The sequence below is a fragment of the Bufo bufo genome, chromosome 6 (assembly GCF_905171765.1).
Source record: "Bufo bufo chromosome 6, aBufBuf1.1, whole genome shotgun sequence".
Lineage (NCBI taxonomy): Eukaryota > Metazoa > Chordata > Amphibia > Anura > Bufonidae > Bufo > Bufo bufo.
Window position 1 is genome coordinate 62,188,389 of NC_053394.1, and position 19,509 is coordinate 62,207,897.

The 19,509-nt window shown below is 43.2% G+C and overlaps 1 protein-coding gene across 2 annotated transcripts in view; it reads left to right on the forward strand.

Annotated features, from left to right (window-relative positions):
* The window catches only part of EXOC6 (exocyst complex component 6), a 231,443-nt gene that overhangs the window by 42,618 nt on the left and 169,316 nt on the right, over positions 1-19,509 (forward strand). For both annotated transcript variants that reach the window (XM_040436335.1, XM_040436336.1), the window contains exons 2-5: positions 4,698-4,869; positions 10,133-10,180; positions 10,279-10,369; positions 19,114-19,159. In XM_040436335.1, coding sequence (XP_040292269.1) covers positions 4,698-4,869; positions 10,133-10,180; positions 10,279-10,369; positions 19,114-19,159 — 357 coding nt within the window. The remainder of the gene's footprint in view (positions 1-4,697; positions 4,870-10,132; positions 10,181-10,278; positions 10,370-19,113; positions 19,160-19,509) is intronic.

Below are 19,509 nucleotides of genomic sequence, written 5' to 3' on the forward strand. Positions count from 1 at the left end.
AAAGGGTCAGCTTCTAGCACCATCTTCCCTCCAGTGTTTACCAGCACACTCACGTGGGAATAGGTCTGAGCTGTTGTACCAGACACACTACGAAAAGCAAAAGTATGGAACTGTACCCATTTAATCAGCTGATAGGCGGGGTTGCCGGGAGTTGGACCCCCGCCTATCTGCCTATGTGATGTTGATTACCTATCCTAAGGATTTGTTATAGCCTTAGGGAGCTCCTTTAAATGTAAAAATTCACCTTAATGATCTATAGACAACTGTAAAGAAATCAGTCATAAACATAATGTCTACCTTTGCAATCAATAAAATTCATTGGCTTCTGTCAGCAGTTTTGACCATGTTAAACTACTGACAGCGTTAGGTGGGAGCTGGGGAGAGCAGTACAGTATATGTTTTATTGAGCTTTGATCATCAGGAGTAGTGTGAATATGAACTTTTATTCTGCCAAATTCTGCTCCTGCAAGTGTCCTGGAGGTGGGGCTTCAGTGTGAAGTGCTCTTGGCAAGGATCTTATTCACCCCCCCCCCCCCCTCTGCTCTGAGTGACAGTTGTACTGGTGTCCTGGTTGGATGCAACATTTGTCACCCAGAGCAGAAGGGAGGGGCTGTGAAGCAGCTAAATGCAGAGAACACCTCCCCCTCCAGTGCACTTGCAGGAAGAATCTGGCAGAATAAAACATAATATTCACACACCACTCCTGATAATAAAAGCTCTGCAAAAGGTGTGTTTCTAATGCTGTCTCCATCCCCTACTTGGTGCTCTCAGTAGCAGGGGCAAAACTGCTGACAGACTCCATTTAAACAACTCTTCTAATAGTTATTATAAACACGCTACTGTTTTGTGTGTGCAGGTCCTATGCAGACCTACAGTCAGGTCCATAAATATTGGGACATCGACACAATTCTAACATTTTTGGATCTATACACCACCACAATGGATTTAAAATGAAACGAACAAGATGTGCTTTAACTGCAGACTGTCAGCTTTAATTTGAGGGTATTTACATCTAAATCAGGTGAACGGTGCAGGAATTACAACAGTTTGCATATGTGCCTCCCACTTGTTAAGGGACCAAAAGTAATGGGACAATTGGCTTCTCAGTTGTTCCATGGCCTGGTGTGTGTTATTCCCTCATTATCCCAATTACAATGAGCAGATAAAAGGTACAGAGTTCATTTCAAGTGTAATATTTGCATTTGGAATCTGTTGCTGTCAACTTTCAAGATGAGATCCAAAGAGCTGTCACTATCAGTGATGCAAGCCATCATTAGGCTGAAAAAACAAACAAACCCATCAGAGAGATAGCAAAAACATTAGGCGCGGCCAAAACAACTGTTTGGAACATTCTTAAAAAGAAGGAACGCACCGGTGAGCTCAGCAACACCAAAAGACCCGGAAGACCACAGAAAACAACTGTGGTGGATGACCGAAGAATTCTTTCCCTGGTGAAGAAAACACCCTTCACAACAGTTGGCCAGATCAAGAACACTCTCCAGGAGGTAGGTGTATGTGTGTCAAAGTCAACAATCAAGAGAAGACTTCACCAGAGTGAATACAGAGGGTTCACCACAAGATGTAAACCATTGGTGAGCCTCAAAAACAAGAAGGCCAGATTAGAGTTTGCCAAACGACATCTAGAAAAGCCTTCACAGTTCTGGAACAACATCCTATGGACAGATGAGACCAAGATCAACTTGTATCAGAGTGATGGTAAGAGAAGAGTATGGAGAAGGAAAGGAACTGCTCATGATCCTAAGCATACCACCTCATCAGTGAAGCATGGTGGTAGTAGTGTCATGGCGTGGGCATGTATGGCTGCCAATGGAACTGCTTCTCTTGTATTTATTGATGATGTGACTGCTGACAACAGTAGCAGGATGAATTCTGAAGTGTTTCGGGCAATATTATCTGCTCATATTCAGCCAAATGCTTCAGAACTCATTGGACAGCGCTTCACAGTGCAATGGACAATGACCCAAAGCATACTGCAAAAGCAACCAAAGAGTTTTTTAAGGGAAAGAAGTGGAATGTTATGCAATGGCCAAGTCGATCACCTGACCTGAATCCGATTGAGCATGCATTTCACTTGCTGAAGACAAAACTGAAGGGAAAATGCCCCAAGAACAAGCAGGAACTGAAGACAGTTGCAGTAGAGGCCTGGCAGAGCATCACCAGGGATGAAACCCAGCGTCTGGTGATGTCTATGCGTTCCAGACTTCAGGCTGTAATTGACTGCAAAGGATTTGCAACCAAGTATTAAAAAGTGAAAGTTTGATTTATGATTATTATTCTGTCCCATTACTTTTGGTTCCTTAACAAGTGGGAGGCACATATGCAAACTGTTGTAATTCCTACACCGTTCACCTGATTTGGATGTAAATTCCCTCAAATTAAAGCTGACAGTCTGCAGTTACAGCACATCTTGTTAGTTTCATTTAAAATCCATTGTGGTGGTGTATAGAGCCAAAAGTGTTAGAATTGTGTCGATGTCCCAATATTTATGGACCTGACTGTATGTGTCTCCTTGGTTACAGACTACAAATAAACCATGTGCAGTCTGATCACCCTTCCATCTGTCTCCTACTTCTAACTTATTTGGTTAGCTTTTAACAAAGTTGAATCTTTTTTTTTTTTATTGCAAATTCTTTGGAGCAATAGGAGAATTTGTTGCAAAGGTGGACACATACACATGAGTGCATCTGTAGGGCGGAGCGTATCCCACCCCTCACAGTTTATATCTCATATTGACAGCTGTATAATGTCCATACGGTTTTCCCATGATGTCTGTAAATAATTGTTTAGGGCCTGGGATAAGTGGCTCTACATAGGCGCTGCTTATCTCATCCTGCAAAAGCTGCCTGTCACGGATCTGGTTGACTTAAGCTACTTTCACATCTACGTTTTTACTGGATCCGTCATGGATAAGCAAAAAACTTCCGTCATGATAATACACCCGGCTCCATCCGTTCTGAACGGATCCGGTTGTATTATCTTTAACATAGCCAAGACGGATCCGTCATGAACTCCATTGTAAGTCAATAGGGGACGGATCCGTTTTCTTTTGTGTCAGAGAAAACTGATCCCTCACCATTGACTTTCATTGTGAGTCATGACGGATCCGTCTTGCTCCGCATCCCAGGACGCACTCAAAAACGCTGCTTGCTGCGCTCTTGTGTGCGTCATGGGAACGCAATGAAACGGAACGGAATGCTTTCTGGTGCATTCTGTTCCCTTCAGTTCAGTCTTGTCCCCATTGACAATGAATGGGGACGAAACTGAAGCGTTTTCCACCGCTATTGAGATCCTACTACTGATCTCAATCAATAACGGAAAGGGAAAGCGCTGGTGTGAAAGTAGCCTGACATGTGCTTCCTCCCAGAAAGTCCTCTTTCACAAGAACGAGACATGCGATGCGTGAAGCGATCGGGCCGCATCCAGACTGAATCCTGACGCATTGATTTCAGTGGGTCTGTGCACACTAGCGTTATTTTTCACTGATCATCTTTGTGTTCAGGAAAAATCACAGCATCTTCTGTATCGTGCGTATTTCCTTGCAGCCCCGGCCCCATAGAAGGGAATGGGACCTGCATGAAAAAAACAGAAGACCTCCGAATGCAATGTGTTTTTCACGGATGGTTGCTGGAGATGTGCATGAAAAACACATGCAATCTGGATGGACAGGTAATTGTCCATATTGCCTCCTTTGCCGGCTGGATTCATTTTTCCATCGCGTTATACACTGCTCGTTTCCATAGTTGCGACCACCCTACAATCCAGCAGTGGTGGCCGTGCTTGTGCAATACAGAAAAAAGCACTAGCCTATAAGCACTCCCACGATTCCAGCCCCAGAGAGGCCAGCGCTTGTTCCTATAGTGTAAGCACGGCCACCTCTGATGGATTGCAGGAAGGTCGTAACCATGGAAACGAGCAGTGTATAATGTGATGGAAAATAAATCCAGCCAGCGAAGGACGCAATATGGACAATCACAATATATTAGTAAGCGCCTTATATAAAAGGGGTTGTCTCATCCCAGATAATGGGGGCATATCCCACTGCTAGGACCCGCACCTATATCAAGAACGGAGCCCCGCATGCACAGTGCGCCCTCCAACACTTTCGGGGGTCCGTTCTTGATATACCGCTGGGACCCGCACCTATCGGACAATACACATATCCTAGCGATATTCCCCCAATGTCTCAGATGGGAATATCCCTTTAACTTTATCTACATGATAAATGCCATTTGCTGAAGTAAGACAAATCCTTTAACAGATCCTGACACAATCCGTATCGCTCGTGTGAAAAAGGCCTAAGAAGAGGTTCTTCAGCAGCTGTAGTGTGTCCTGTACAGTCATGCACCCCAGCTTTCGCAGAGCATAGAAATGCATCTGACATGGACCTTCCTAACTGGAAAAGATAAAGCTGTATCCTATCAGTCCCCTAATAAATGGTGGGCAGGGATCCTTCTCTACTGCAGTAGCCGGGGGGTGTATTATGTACCCCTCCTACACAGTATTAAGAATATCAGGAATCGTCTCGGAGTTCTGTGCCCTGTATAATGGTACCCAGCCTTTAGCCTAACGTTATATGGTCACAAGCGTCTTATAATTTACAGTAGGGGGCGTCATTTTCTCAGCATCCCACACTGCCTGTTCAAGTGATAACCATGAACCTTCTTGTGTCTCCACAGCTCTGTGTACGATGACCAGCCAAATGCTCACCAAAGGTTCATGGAAAAGCTTGACACCCGGATTCGAAATCATGACCGGGAAATTGAAAAAATGTGCAATTTCCACCATCAAGGCTTTGTAGATGCCATAAACGAGCTCCTAAAAGTCAGGGCTGATGCTGAAAAGCTGAAGGTAAGGAGTCCAACTGATTTCATTTCAGTTCTTTCCATGGTCTTCAGGCTCCTGGTTATAATATCAATCTATGTAAACCAGTGCAACCAGTATTATTAGTGCCCCATCCTGTCCTTATTTGTGGATACCCGCTGCTACCACAACCGACTGACGTAAAAGTGTGGTGGTCACGTGATATTCATCATGTTACAGTTTCAAGAAAAAGTATGTGAACCCTTTGGAATGATATGGATTTCTGCACAAATTGGTCATAAAATGTGATCTGATCTTCATCTAAGTCACAACAATAGACAATCACAGTCTGCTTAAACTAATAACACACAAAGAATTAAATGTTACCATGTTTTTATTGAACACATCAGGTAAACATTCACAGTGCAGGTGGAAAAAGTATGTGAACCCCTAGACTAATGACATCTCCAAGAGCTAATTGGAGTGAGGTGTCAGCCAACTGGAGTCCAATCAATGAGATGAGATTGGAGGTGTTGGTTACAGCTGCCCTATAAAAAACACACACCAGTTCTGGGTTTGCTTTTCACAAGAAGCATTGCCTGATGTGAATGATGCCTCGCACAAAATGCCACTTGTGCTAAACACTGCGATTGGCTGCAGTGAACAGCGGTCATGGGTCCAAGCCACTTTCTGGTTCTGCAGAGGCCAAAAATGACCTAAAACGGGGCAGTGCCGTAGACTAGTGTGTTTTTTGTTTTATAGGGCACAGGTTAGAACCATAGGGGTTGTTGGCTCTTAGGCCAGACAGCCCCTTTAAAGAGCTCTGTGCACTGTCATTAAAGGGGTTTTCTCAGAATGGACATTTTCCAGCTATTCACAGGGGTGGCCATAAGTGAAATTTTAAACACACATTTTTTGCCAGCTCACCTGTCTGGCCTTTATATACCCGTATTCAGAAGCCTTTGGGTGAGTCCCAGGCACGGCAAAGCAAAAAATGAAGAAAGGCGGCTTCGGAATGCAATATTCGTCCTCTTAAAAACTTCTCCTTTATTTCATAATATTTGACAGCAGACACATTCACATCATATGCAGTGTTCGTTAACGCGTTTCAGAATAAGGACGATATGTCTGAAACGCGTTAACGAACACTGCATATGATGTGAATGTGTCTGCTGTCAAATATTATGAAATAAAGGAGAAGTTTTTAAGAGGACGAATATTGCATTCCGAAGCCGCTTTTCTTCATTTTTTGCGTGGCCATAAGTGTCTGATCCCAAGAACAGGGACCCTGTGCCCACCGCTCCTACTCCCTGCACATGCACAGTGAAGGGGTCTCCGTGGAGCTGCGGTTGAGCATGCATGCTGCTGCTCCATTCAGAGTCTATGGGACTGACGAGGATAGCTGAGAGCTGTACTCTGGACCCCATTCTTGTGATCATTGAGGTCCCAGCTACAGGGCCCTTGGCGATTAGCCACTAGGCCTCGCGATAGACCATCAATATCTGATTGGTAGGGGTCTGAGACCTCTCACCGCCACCGACCAGCTGTTCTACTGTAGCTCTGGAGTTGGAACTGCACGGCCCTGTGCGTTGTGTAGTGGACGGAGCCGGTTACTGCAGCCCAGCTCCTATTGAAGTGTATGGGGGCAGCATTGCAGTAACCAGCTCTGTCCACTACACAGTGGCTGGAGCTGTGTAGTTCTGACACCAGAGCTGCACTGAAATAGCTGATTGTGGGAGTGCGGGGTGTCGTACCCCTGCCGATCAGGTACAGATGGCCTGTCCTGAGAATACTTGACCTGTTGGATGTTCTTGAGGACCAGGTGTGAGAACGTTGGTCTATTCTTTAAGTAGGATTGACTGCCATCTAGTGGTGACATTTGGAAGTGCCTGACTGAAATGTATTAGACCAGCTTCAGTCCTCCATATCAGGATGCAGAATATCTGTTACATCGTTGATTGGTGGTAACTAAGAATTGTACTAATTAAACTGTTTGCGTGTCAGTTTATTGCTAGTAAATCCTGTAGGACTTAGTGTAAGCTGCTCCAAGCTGATCTCTGGTATAGGATATGCATTCCGTTTTCGGACAACTATTGCTATTTCAGGTCTGAATGAACAGTAAGAAATGGCGGGGACAAGTAAATGTTCCGGTCTTAACACCCTGCTGTTTTCTGATCTGTGCTGATTAACATTTTAATTTATGGTTATACTGGTCGAAGCCGTTTTTCTCGTGCGAAGAGCAGAATGTCCTTTATAGACATATACTGTACTTAAAGATGACCTCTCAGTCCTCCCGACATGTCTGTTTTAGTGCTGTAAATACTTTGTTGTAGTAAATCTTATATAAACATCTTTTTCAGTAACTCTGCATTCTGCCGTTCCTCTGTTATTCCTCCAAAGAATTTGTGACTTCACAACAGGGTGTTACCATTCCTTCACCAAAGGGGTGTTCCCCTATACACTGTGGCACTGTGAGATAGACTGTGCAGGGACATGCCGCCAACTGGTAACACCCATTTGTCAGTTTATTCATAGTAAATATCGGGGGGAATGGCATATACAGAGTCGTAAGAAAAGATTCTCCAGAATTGTTATAGCCTGAAAAATACAAGTATTTACCGAAACGTACATGTCAGGAGAGGTGAGAGGTTTCCTTGAATTTATAAAATTCTGGCTGCACGCAGCCACCACTAGGGGGAGCTTAACAGCTTATTATTGTGGAGTTCAAACTCTCCCCAGAGGTGGCTGTAGACAGCCGAAATTCTATCATACATATACTGTACTCCTATGTGGGTGATTTAGAGCCTTATGTCATAAAAATGGAAAGCTGACCGCTAGAAAAATATTAATATATAAAATAATTAAGCTACACAGAATTTTCAAGCAAAAATTTCCTGTTTCACACACCCTAAATTCATAGCTAAAACTCAAATTTGTTTTTCCACATTCGTAAAGGGGTTTTCTGGGGATATATATAAAAAATAAAATAAAAAAAACAAGCAAAAAAAAAATAGAAAGGGTTAAAAAATAAAATCTAATAAACAGTACTTACCTTACCGATCCACTGCTTTTCTAACTGCTCCAGTCTACCCTGCTCTACACTTCCTGCTAGGACGGAGGATCAGTGAGGTGAATGATGCTTAAGTCCTCTTCAGTCGGATGCTAAGCAAAGTAAACGGGAGCTCTGGAAGTTGTGTGATGGGAATTCTTGGTACTCACAATCTTAAAGCGGTTGTGCAGCCATTAATATTGATGGCCTATCCTCAGGATAGGTCATCATTATCTGATTGGTGGGGATCCAACACCCGGCACCCCCGCCGATCAGCTGTTTGAAGAGAAGGAGGCACTCGTAAGAGCGCTACTTCCTCTTCAAGATTACACTGCGCACTGTCACGTTTGCAGTAACAAGTGCTCGTCCAGTTCAATTGAATGGAGCGATTTCTTGTAATTACACTGCCCCGCCAAGACTTCAGAGACAACGGGCGGTATAATCTTGAAGAGGAAATAGAGCTTGCATGGAGCGCCGCCTCCTCTTCAAACAACTGATCGGCGGGGGTGCCGGGAGTGAGACCCCCACCGACCAGATATTGATGACCTATCCTGAGGATAGGCCATCAATATTACTGGCTGCACAGACTTCTTTTAACCATTTAATGTCCATTTGTGTACCTTCTCTTTAAAAAAAAAAAAAAAAAAAAGGCGTTTTTAAAAATGTTGACATTCACCGAGAGAAAGATAATGGATTGGGGCACATGTATTAAGACCGGAGATTTAGACGCTGGTCTTAATAAAGGCCCTGTGCTGGATCCTCTGGAGTTATGAAGAGGTGCCAGTCTCTCCATAACTTTGGCGCATCCACCGTCCATTCTAACTATAAGACCGCTTCCGGGCTGTTTTACATTTAGACCATTTTCTATGCCTAAAACAGGTGTAGAAAATGGTGAATGAGTCTGCCGGCCCATCCCCTTCCCCGCCTACCCCACGCCCACAATTTTAGATCTGGCGTGAGCCTCCATCTGCGCCTGAAATACGCCTAATTTAGGAGTATTTTAGTATAGTAAATGACCTCCAAAATCTTTGGGTCAGTTTTTCTGAAGCCTCCAGATGAGCAGCCCTGATTAACGCCAAAGAAAACGTCGTCTTCTCATACGTTTCGTCCATTAATGTTCTGATCTTCATTAGCTCGCTATCTTATTGGCATTGCCGGAACCACGTAGCCCTTCTAGTACGTGCATGCACCTGACTCCTGCGTCAGAAAATGTCTCGACAGTACGTTGGCATCCGCACATCAGTAGGTCACAGTCTGCCGTCTGTCTCCGAAAGTGGTTTTGTGTTGCGGCGCACAGACGTCGCTTAGTGGATTTTTCTGCCAGGGACCAAAAACTTTTTTGTTTCCCCTTTTAACTCCTTTCCAACAAGCCCTGCCAAATTACCCTCGTACCCCTCGGGATGGAGCTAGAATTTCCAATTATGTGTGGTGGGATACCGCTTGTAATTGTGCTTAGTGTTTAGCTTCGGGGGAGCTAACGCTTCATCTTCCGGGAGACGTGTCGGGATTTTAGGCAGAGGTCACACAGTACCAACCCTTTTAGCTCCCTTTACACTTCTGCAAAGAAAAAAATCTGCACAGCAGACAGTTGGAGCGTATTTCGGCAGGGCCTACGATAGGAAGAGCATTATATAAATGATATTCAGATAACAGGGGACAAAACGCGGCATCAATGAGGTCATTGAACATCTTTGTTTCCGAAATTAATGAGATTTTCAATCAAGCCGAATGCGCTTCCTTATTATGATGACCTAATGAGTCCAGCTCAATATGTGGGAAAATATGAGGTCGCGCTCTTCCTGCACCTGCACCATAGAAATCTTGCTGGGGTTTGTGGATTTTCCACTTTTGATGTGAATCAACCACCCAGTGTTTGCATTCAGCAAAGTATGAATGTTTAATTACATGAAAAATGCCATGGCCGTCCCATGTGGACAATGAATGGAGCATAGACCTCATTGAGGTTATCAAAAAGGGACCAGTGGCCAATTGGGTCAATGATTTGAATTGTTTGACAGACCCACAGGAACAAATAGAGTTCAAAAATCCCAAGTAAATTTGAGAAGTTTGCCACAGAATCTGTTAGTACGAACTGTCATAAGTAATTAAAGTTAACAAAAGCCCTTTGTGATCGAAAGTTCAAGTTCAAACTGTAGAGTTAATTTGAATTTGCCGGCTTTTGTCCGAAGTCTCTCATGAATCATGATCTGATTACAAGGGTGAGCAGTTGCATTAGGGGCACTATTTGCTTATTTCTTCAAGGTCCAAGTCACTGATACCAACCGAAGATTTCAGGAAGCCGGGAAGGAGGTGAGAAAACATCTTATGAACAGACTCAGACTGGTAATTTTTTTATTTATTTTTTATTTTTACCAAATTGGATCCGATTCTCTTTTTATATACCCTAGGTAATTGCTAAGACAGAGGAGACCATTCGGTGCAGGACACAGCAGAGAAATATTGCCACTGTAGTTGACAAGTTGCAAATGTGCCTTCCGGGTGAGTTAGATTTACATAAAATTAAAAAAAGAGTAAAAATGGTTCAGTGTTATTTGAGATGTGGTTATATGTATGTGAAATACTGTCTCGTATGGAATAAATGAGGTATATGTGTAGATTGCTAATTTGAAGACAGACCCTGTCGGCTTTAGAATTTTTTGAACCTGCTTCAATCACAAAAATACTCGTTTGTTGTGAGTCCCGCTTCCATGGTCGGTCCTCTTTGGCGGGGTTGGCTGCTTAAAGCTGGCCATTGACATAAAATAATTGTTGGCTGGAAGAGCTTTTGACCAACAATTATAGTCAATTACGACAACTCCCCCATTAATTTGGTTGTTTACCTTGGCCGAAAATGCACGTTAACTCTATAGTGCGGTCAGATAAGCGGCTGCCAGATGCCTCTGTTACTGTTTATCTTGTGCAGAACATTACCTGTGGACAGAAAAAAGGTCAGTAGTTCAATATCTCCTCGCATGTTAACAGTTGGGGGTCTATCATTCCCTTCTGATGATAGATTTATAATTTTTACGAAGTCAGTGAGGTGTGCCAAATTTTTATGAAGTCAGTGGGGTCTGCCAAAAATAACTAATCCCTATAGGCACCTTTGCAATATAGGAAAAGATCTGAATTCACCAATTTTTGCAGAATCTTCACAGCTTTAAAGGTGTATTCAATCGAGCATGAAAACCGTGGAATTGAAAAACACAGGCACCAGCCGTGTGTATCGTGCATCCTGGTGCGGACCCATTGACTTCAAGATCTGGTGAAAGATAAGACATGTTCTATCCTTTGCGGCATAGAGGTATTGGCCCGGAAGTGCTTCAGTGTGTTTCCGTGTGCTTACAGGTCCGTGCCTCCACTCCATGAAAGATAGTACACGTCCTATCTTTCGCCGCATCTTGTCTATTGTGGAACCATTGAAGTCAATGGGTCTGCACCACAATACAGAGTGCACATGGCTGGTGCCCATCTTTTGTGGATAAGCGGTTTACGGTCCCACAGTCGTGTGAATGCGGCCTAATATTTATTTGTGGCAGACCAACTGTATTTAGGGGAAAGATAAATCAGGCATGTATAAGAGCTCGGTGTCTCGCGGCAACTTATTCCTCACTCTCTGTTTAAATAATGATGCATGGTCGGCCAATCTGCATGTTTTTATGGCAGTTGGAAGGAACAGTATTGTGTCCACATCTATGTCGTGTATCACTTTAAAGCGGCTCTGTCACCAGGATCAACCCTATTAAACCAGACATACTGGCTGGTAGGGCTCATCATGCTGATTAAAACTATACCTTTCTTTTGTCTGTACAATAAATAGCTGCAGAGAAATCTGTGTTTTTATTCATATGCAAATGGACAATTGGAGCACTCAGAGGCGGGGCTGAATATTCTGAGCACTGCTCGGTTACACCCCCTGTGCTCTGCACACGCCTCCTACCCTTGATTGACAGGGCTAAACATCAGACTTAGGACAGAGCTTTGTCCTGGCTTATACAGCCAGGCCCATAAATATTGGGACATGGACACAATTCTAACATTTTTGGCTCTATACACCACCACAATGGATTTGAAATGAAACAAACAAGATGCAGACTGTCAGCTTTAATTTGAGGGTATTTACATCCAAATCAGGTGAACGGTGTAGGAATTACAACAGTTTGCATATGTGCCTCCCACTTGTCAAGGGACCAAAAGTAATGGGACAGAATAATAATCATAAATCAAACTTTCACTTTTTAATACTTGGTTGCAAATCCTTTGCAGTCAATTACAGCCTGAGGTCTGGAACGCATAGACATCACCAGACGCTGGGTTTCATCCCTAGTGATGCTCTGCCAGGCCTCTACTGCAACTGTCTTCAGTTCCTGCTTGTTCTTGGGGCATTTTTCTTTCAGTTTTGTCTTCAGCAAGTGAAATGCATGCTCAATCGTATTCAGGTCAGGTGATTGACTTGGCCATTGCATAACCTTCCACTTCTTTCCCTTAAAAAACTCTTTGGTTGCTTTTGCAGTATGCTTTGGGTCATTGTCCATCTGCACTGTGAAGCACCGGTCCAATGAGTTCTGAAGCATTTTTCTGAATATGAGCAGATAATATTGCCCGAAACACTGCTGCTTTTGTCAGCGTCACATCATCAATAAATACAAGAGAACCAGTTCCATTGGCAGCCATACATGCCCACGCCATGACACTACTACCACCATGCTACACTGATAAGGTAGTATGCTTAGGATCATGAGCAGTTCCTTTCCTTCTCCATACTCTTCTCTTCCCATCACTCTGGTACAAGTTGATCTTGGTCTCATCTGTCCATGGGATGTTGTTCCAGAACTGTGAAGGTTTTTTTAGATGTCATTTGGCAAACTCTAATCTGGCCTTCCTGTTTTTGAGGCTCACCAATGGTTTACATCTTGTGGTGAACCCTCTGTATTCACTCTGGTGAAGTCTTCTCTTGATTGTTGACTTTGACACACATACACCTACCTGCTGGAGAGTGTTCTTGATCTGGCCAACTGTTGTGAAGGGTGTTTTCTTCACCAGGGAAAGAATTATTCAGTCATCCACCACAGTTGTTTTCCGTAGTTTTCCGTGTCTTTTGGGGTTGCTGAGCTCACTGGTGCGTTCCTTCTTTTTAAGAATGCTCCAAACAGTTGTTTTGGCCCTGCCTAATGTTTTTGCTATATCTCTGATGGGTTTGTTTTGTTTTTTTTCAGCCTAATGATGGCTTGCTTCACTGATAGTGACAGCTCTTTGGATCTCATCTTGAGAGTTGACAGCAACAGATTCCAAATGCAAATAGCACACTGGAAATGAACTCTGGACCTTTTAACAGCTGAGAAGCCAATTGTCCCATTACTTTTGGTCCTTAACAAGTGGGAGGCACATATGCAAACTGTTGTAATTCCTGCACCGTTCACCTGATTCTGATGTAAATACCCTCAAATTAAAGCTGACAGTCTGCAGTTAAAGCATATCTTGTTCGTTTCATTTCAAATCCATTGTGGTGGTGTATAGAGCCAAAAATGTTAGAATTGTGTCGATGTCCCAATATTTATGGACCTGACTTTATATATCTACTGTATATATGTGTATTATACACACTCTGTACTATAGCTTCATCACACTGAGATCTGCTCAGAAAGCTAGTCTACATATTACTGCTTTATTCACAGGCAGAATGTATGATCATATGAGTGCGGGACAATAGCCCCGCGGGTGGCCGGATGCGCACAGTATCATGGTAACCAATGATGCTGTGCGCTCCCGTGTGCACGATGTATGCCGCTCCGGGACATATGACCCGCTCAAGAAATGTATGTCTCGGAGGGCATATGGTCGTGTGCATGAGCCCAAAACCAACAGCTTCACCTCTAAGCTATATCATCACCACACATGGATACATTGTTTTTCTATGCTTAGAAGCTAACACATAGTACTGGTGTCTGTATAATCATACATTCTGCCTGTGAATAAAGCAGTAATGTGTAGATTAGCTTTCTGAGCAGATCTCAGTGTGATGAAGCTATAGTACAGAGTGTGTATAATACATATATACAGGCCTCTACAGATGGGAACTTAGACTGTCAACCTTGCCTGTCCTGGGTCTAGGCCTATAAAATTTGTGGTGCCTATCAGATTAACGATCTGCCAGCAGCATTTTATTGCACAGGAGAAGCTGACTTAAAATATAGGTTTCTGGGAAAAGAGTCAATACAACTTATAATTTATTCATTAAAATCTCTGGTCTTCCTATGCTTAGGAGTCCAGTGGGAGGTCCTAATCTGTGATCGACAGGTAGCTGTGTACGCTCACATACAGGTGTCAATCACTGAGTAGGACTACCCACTGGACTTCTTAACATTGAAAGAGCAGAGATTTCATACAGATTTATTTCCCCTCAAACCTATATACAGTGCATTCGGAAAGTCTTCTGACCCTTTCACTTTTTTTCACATTTTGTTATGTTGCCACCTTGTGGTAAAATGAAAAAAGAAATTTCGAATTTTCCCCATCATTTTGCACTCAATACCCCATAATGAGAAAGTTAAAAAAAAAGAATTTTAGCATTTTTGGCAAATGTAGTAACAAGGAAAACCTAAATTTAGCTTGGACATAAATATTCAGACCCTTTAGTATGATCCTTTAAGTCTAGCTGTGGTCCTCTCATTTCTCTTGATTGGAGTCCACCTGTGGTAAATTCAGCTGACATGATTTGGCCTGTCTATATGAAGTCTCACAGCTGCCAATGCACATCAGAGCAAAAACCAAACCATGAGGAGGAATGAACTGCCTGTAGAGATCAGAGTCAGGATTGTGCGGAGGCACAGATCTGGAGAAGGGTATAACAATGTTTGCTGGACTGGAAGTTTCCAAGAGCACATTGGCCTCCATACTTCTTAAATGGAAGAAGTTTGAAACAACCAGGGTCTTCCTAGAGTTGGCCACCCTACCAAATTAAGTAATCGGGGGGGAAAGGGCCTTTGTAAGAGAGGTGACCAAGAACCCAATGGTCACTCTGGCTGAGCGCCAAAGATCCTGTGTGCAGATGGGAGAAACTTCTAGAAGGTCAAACATCACTGCAGCACTCCTCCAATCTGGGCTTTATGGCAGAGTGGCCAGAAAGAAGCCTCTCCTCAGTAAAAGACACATGAAAGCCCACCTGCAACTTGTAATAAAGCACCTAAAGGAATCTCAGACTGTGAGATTGAACTTTTAGAGGTAGGCCAATTGCAGCATTTTGTTGAAACTCTCAACATTAATGATGTGGGGCTACGCTTTACGTTTGAGGTCCAAAAAGACTCCCTTCCCTTTCTGGATGTCGTCATAATGAGAGGGAGACAGGGCAAACTCCAAACTAAAACATATAGAAAGCCCACATCTACTAATGCCCTCCTCAATTGGAGTAGTCATCATCCTCTTCCCCTCAAAAGGGGCATCCCTACAGGGCAGTACCTGCGAATGAGGAGGAATTGTTCCACAATGACAGAGTTTAAACAACAGGCGGATGATTTGCGTTCAAGATTTAGGGAAAAGGGTTATCCTGACTCTACCCTTAGAACAGCATTCCAGAAGGCTTGTTCTAAAAATCGAACAGAACTATTACATCCCAATAAGATTGTCAAAAAAGACAAACATTCGCCTAATTGGTACCTATGATGGGGCAGCCAAAGAGGTGCGTGAGGTGCTATCCAAATATTGGAATATTCTTCTGCTTGATCCAGACATTAGGAACATCGTGGCACCTAGGGCCAACATCACGTACCGCAGGGGGCGATCCATACGGGACCGCCTAGTGCGCAGCCACTTCGACGAGATCAAGGACCGGACGGGTGGATGGCTGAAACCACCGGCGGGTGCTTTCGTTGCAGTGGCTGCGTGGCATGCCCATACATCAATAAAGGTAGGGAGTACCAAAGTAATGTCACGGGCAAAAACTATTCCATCAAGGGATTTATAAATTGTAGATCTAAAGGAGTCATTTATAGAATGACATGTCATTGCGGTATGGAATACGTGGGGAAAACCACTCGAGAGTTTCGACGGAGGGTGGGGGAACATCTTGGAGACATCAGGCACAAAAGAGATACTCCATTGGCCAAGCACATTGAAACTAGTCATAATGGTAATTATAGAGGTATTACCTTTATGGGCATTGAAGTGATTCCTCCCTTGAAAAGAGGTGGTGACTGGGATAGGCGGATATTGCAGCGTGGGACATGGTGGATATTTGAACTCAAGACCACCAATCCTACAGGCCTCAATGAGCAGCTCTCATTCAGCTGTTTCATTGAGGAATCTAGCTCTACTTATTGACTTAGACCTTGGATAATTTTACAGTACACGCAGCCTTGTTATTGCCATTTCCATTCATATATAGCCAACTACAGGATTTAATTATTTCTTGTCTAGGGAGGACTATATCCATCACCTATCCTCTATATTGAGTACATCATGCCCCATGTGTATAAGCCATACATATATATTATACCAGCTGTGTCTAGTTCTGTCTGGACTACAGTTTTTTTCAGCACATTATCTAGGCTGTCAAACTGGGACAATGATGTTTATTATTGTCTATTTTACTATGTTCCCGCCCTCTTTGTTTCTCATTTCCATGCCCCTCTTTCTCTGTGTCTGGGCACCTTATGGGGTGTCCATTAGTACAGCTTGTGATGCATCATCCCTACCAGCTTTGATTTTCAATTATCCAGTATGTTGTCCTTTTAACCTGTCAATAAATATCCTAGGTGACTATATGGAGCGACGCACCTTTAATGGGCTATATTAGCCGTATTCAGGTTGTTCATGGTGGGTGGAATGAGCCCGCCCCTACATCACTATGAGCATATCCTGATACCCCTCCCCTCTACTGTTGTACCTGCCAGATACTTAGGAGACGGGATCAACAGTGGATGGGATCGCTTCACCGCCGCATGCGATCATGTGACCTCTGGGAGTGACGTGACGCTGCACGTCAGGCGTCACGTGACTGATCATGTGCGGCAGGTGGGAGGGGTTTATGACGCGTGAGGCTTAAAAAGGACGCCAGCGCTAGTCACTCGTTCCCACTGCCATACGCAGGAGAGGTGCGGACCGGGGACGCAGGCTGACTACATGGGCAAGTTAAGTATATCCAGCTGTACTTTATGGATTGTCTTAATTTTTTGCCGTTACCTATGATTTAGGTTTCAACAGGCGTATACTGTGCTGTTGTTGTCTGCTTGCGCTCCGGATAATTATACTCTGGTCCCCTGATGATCTGACATTTGTCAGTGAAACGCGTAGGGACGCTTTTTCCAGTGTTAGTTTTGTTGATTTGTACTTCTCTTGTCTGCCTGCCCTTGTGAGTGACTGGTCTTTTTGCTTCTGACGAAGCTGGGCAGTCAATAGGATAGGTCTAGGGACATCTAGGGGCAGTCAGAGAGAGTTAAGTGTTTCTAGTTAGGATATAGGGACTTATTGAGGGGTTGAGACCCAGCATCTGTCTCCCTCTCATATCTCTATCCCTATCCTTTCCTAACTCTCCCTCTGAGTGAACCAGTGTACACACCGCCTGGCTCATTTATTATTTTCCCTACCAGTTCACCTCTGGTTGGCAGATGTTACCTCCTAGTGAGGTGTTATATATGTACTCTAATTTGTTGGGCCTACTATTTTAATGGTATTTAATAAATATACTTTTTAAGGCATTCCAGTATTCAAATCATTTAATTCTTATTTTTGGGCGCCATTTATATCTAATTGTTTGACCAGCATTCATCTTGGTTGTGTTCATTTATATTGAACTTTTTGGCCTCAATTCTAAGTGTCATGTCTGGAGGAAACCAGGCATTGCTCATCACCTTCCCAATACCATCCCTACAGTGAACCTGACAGAGCTTGAGAGGATCTGCAGAGAAGGATGACAGAAAATCCCCAAATCCAGGTGTGCAAACCTTGTTGTATCATACCCATGAAGACTGGAGATTTCTAGCATTCTGTTTTTACTTTCTCATTATGGGCTATTGAGTTCAGAATAGATTTTTTTGTTTTAGGCCATAATATAACGAAATTTGAAAAAGTTAATGGGCCTGAAGACTTTCCAAATGCACTGTATCAATCAGCTCAGCTCCTTCTATAGATTGCACAGCATTTGCAAGCTGACAGATTCCCTTCAATTCTTACCCAAATCAGTGGTGAAAAAAAATCCAAAATGGCATATGGACTCTTCCTAAGAAAAGTTTGGGGGCCACATGATGGTGTTGACAATAGTCAGAAATGTTATAAACTGTCCTTTTCTGTAGTTTTTGACCAGCTATTAGACACAAGGGTTGGGTCTGAAGATCTGTAGTCAATCTAAAGCTGGTCATACAAATTAGATGATTGTTGGCCAAACCCATCAATTTTGTTGAGAATGGGTGACGTGTATGAGACAGGAAGAATCCGGGTGCAGACCCTTTTCATTTTTCTTCTGCTTTTAAAACATTTAAGATGCTTGCTGTAAAAAAATGTCTATTGCTGTCTGTCACCTCAGTGACTTTTTGCTTGTCCCTTAGGATCTGTCAAAGTTTTAAAGGTTTAAAAATCTGCTGTTGGCTCTTTGATTTTGTTTTAGTTTTTCTAATGGACGCCTAATTTCCTTGTAGAGGTCTATTAGAAACCATTATTTGGAAGCTATAAAGGAAAGCGACAGTGCAATTGATGTGATAGGGAAACAAATTTCAACTTGTACACAAGAGATGGACGTAGAAATAAAAACTTGCTCTTGGAGCAGTTTGCTATGAGCTCTGTGTCTCTCGGGGCAGAGCTGGTTTTGTGCTCCGGAGGCCAGAAATGGGCATTTGTTAATTGAAAGCAACAATCTGAGCTTTGTTCGTAGTAGCGTCAGGTCTCTCAGTGTCCTGCCTCAAACCACCTAAGGTGAAAACTGGAGATGACGCTTGACCACAGGACCTCGCTAACACCTAAGCTGTTGTCTTCTAATGGTAGGCGATCGTTAGCCGTTATCATAAGGACTTGATGAAAATATAGGATTTAGGTGATGGTCGAATGTGTTCTAAGAAAATATATATTATATGTAAAAAGCAAAAATATTCATGGGCTGAAAGTTTTTTTTTGTATAGTGAAAAGTTCTGCAGCTTGGAATTATACAGGAGCTGGAGCTCTAACACTAATATATATGTATATTCTTCATCTTTTGCACAGTATTAAAGTTATGTTATTGTGTTTAATGGTTTCCCTTTTATGTCTGTTTTTATGTTTAGCCTTAGAAATGTACAGCAAATTAAAGGAACAAATGAGTGGAAAAAGGTAAGTTGAATAACAATGTTTGTAGAAAATAACAATCTTAAAGGGGTTGTCCGAGTTATATCTATATATGTTATAACATTATTAAAAATACATTTGTAATTTACTCACATAATTTATTCTGCCGTGTTTCTGCACGACTGACGCGGATCATGTGACCCCTGACGTCATCTGCCAGGCTCCGGTGGTGACATTTCTTGTACAGGATTCTCCATGCCTTAGAGAGTGGCCTGGCTCTGTACACGAAATGTCAGAGCCTTGTGTGCCCGCCCCCCTCTCTCTCCTCTGGCTGCCGCGGCTCCTGTGAGGGATCGCGCATGCGCAATCCTTATCAGTGTCGGCAGCCATGCGGA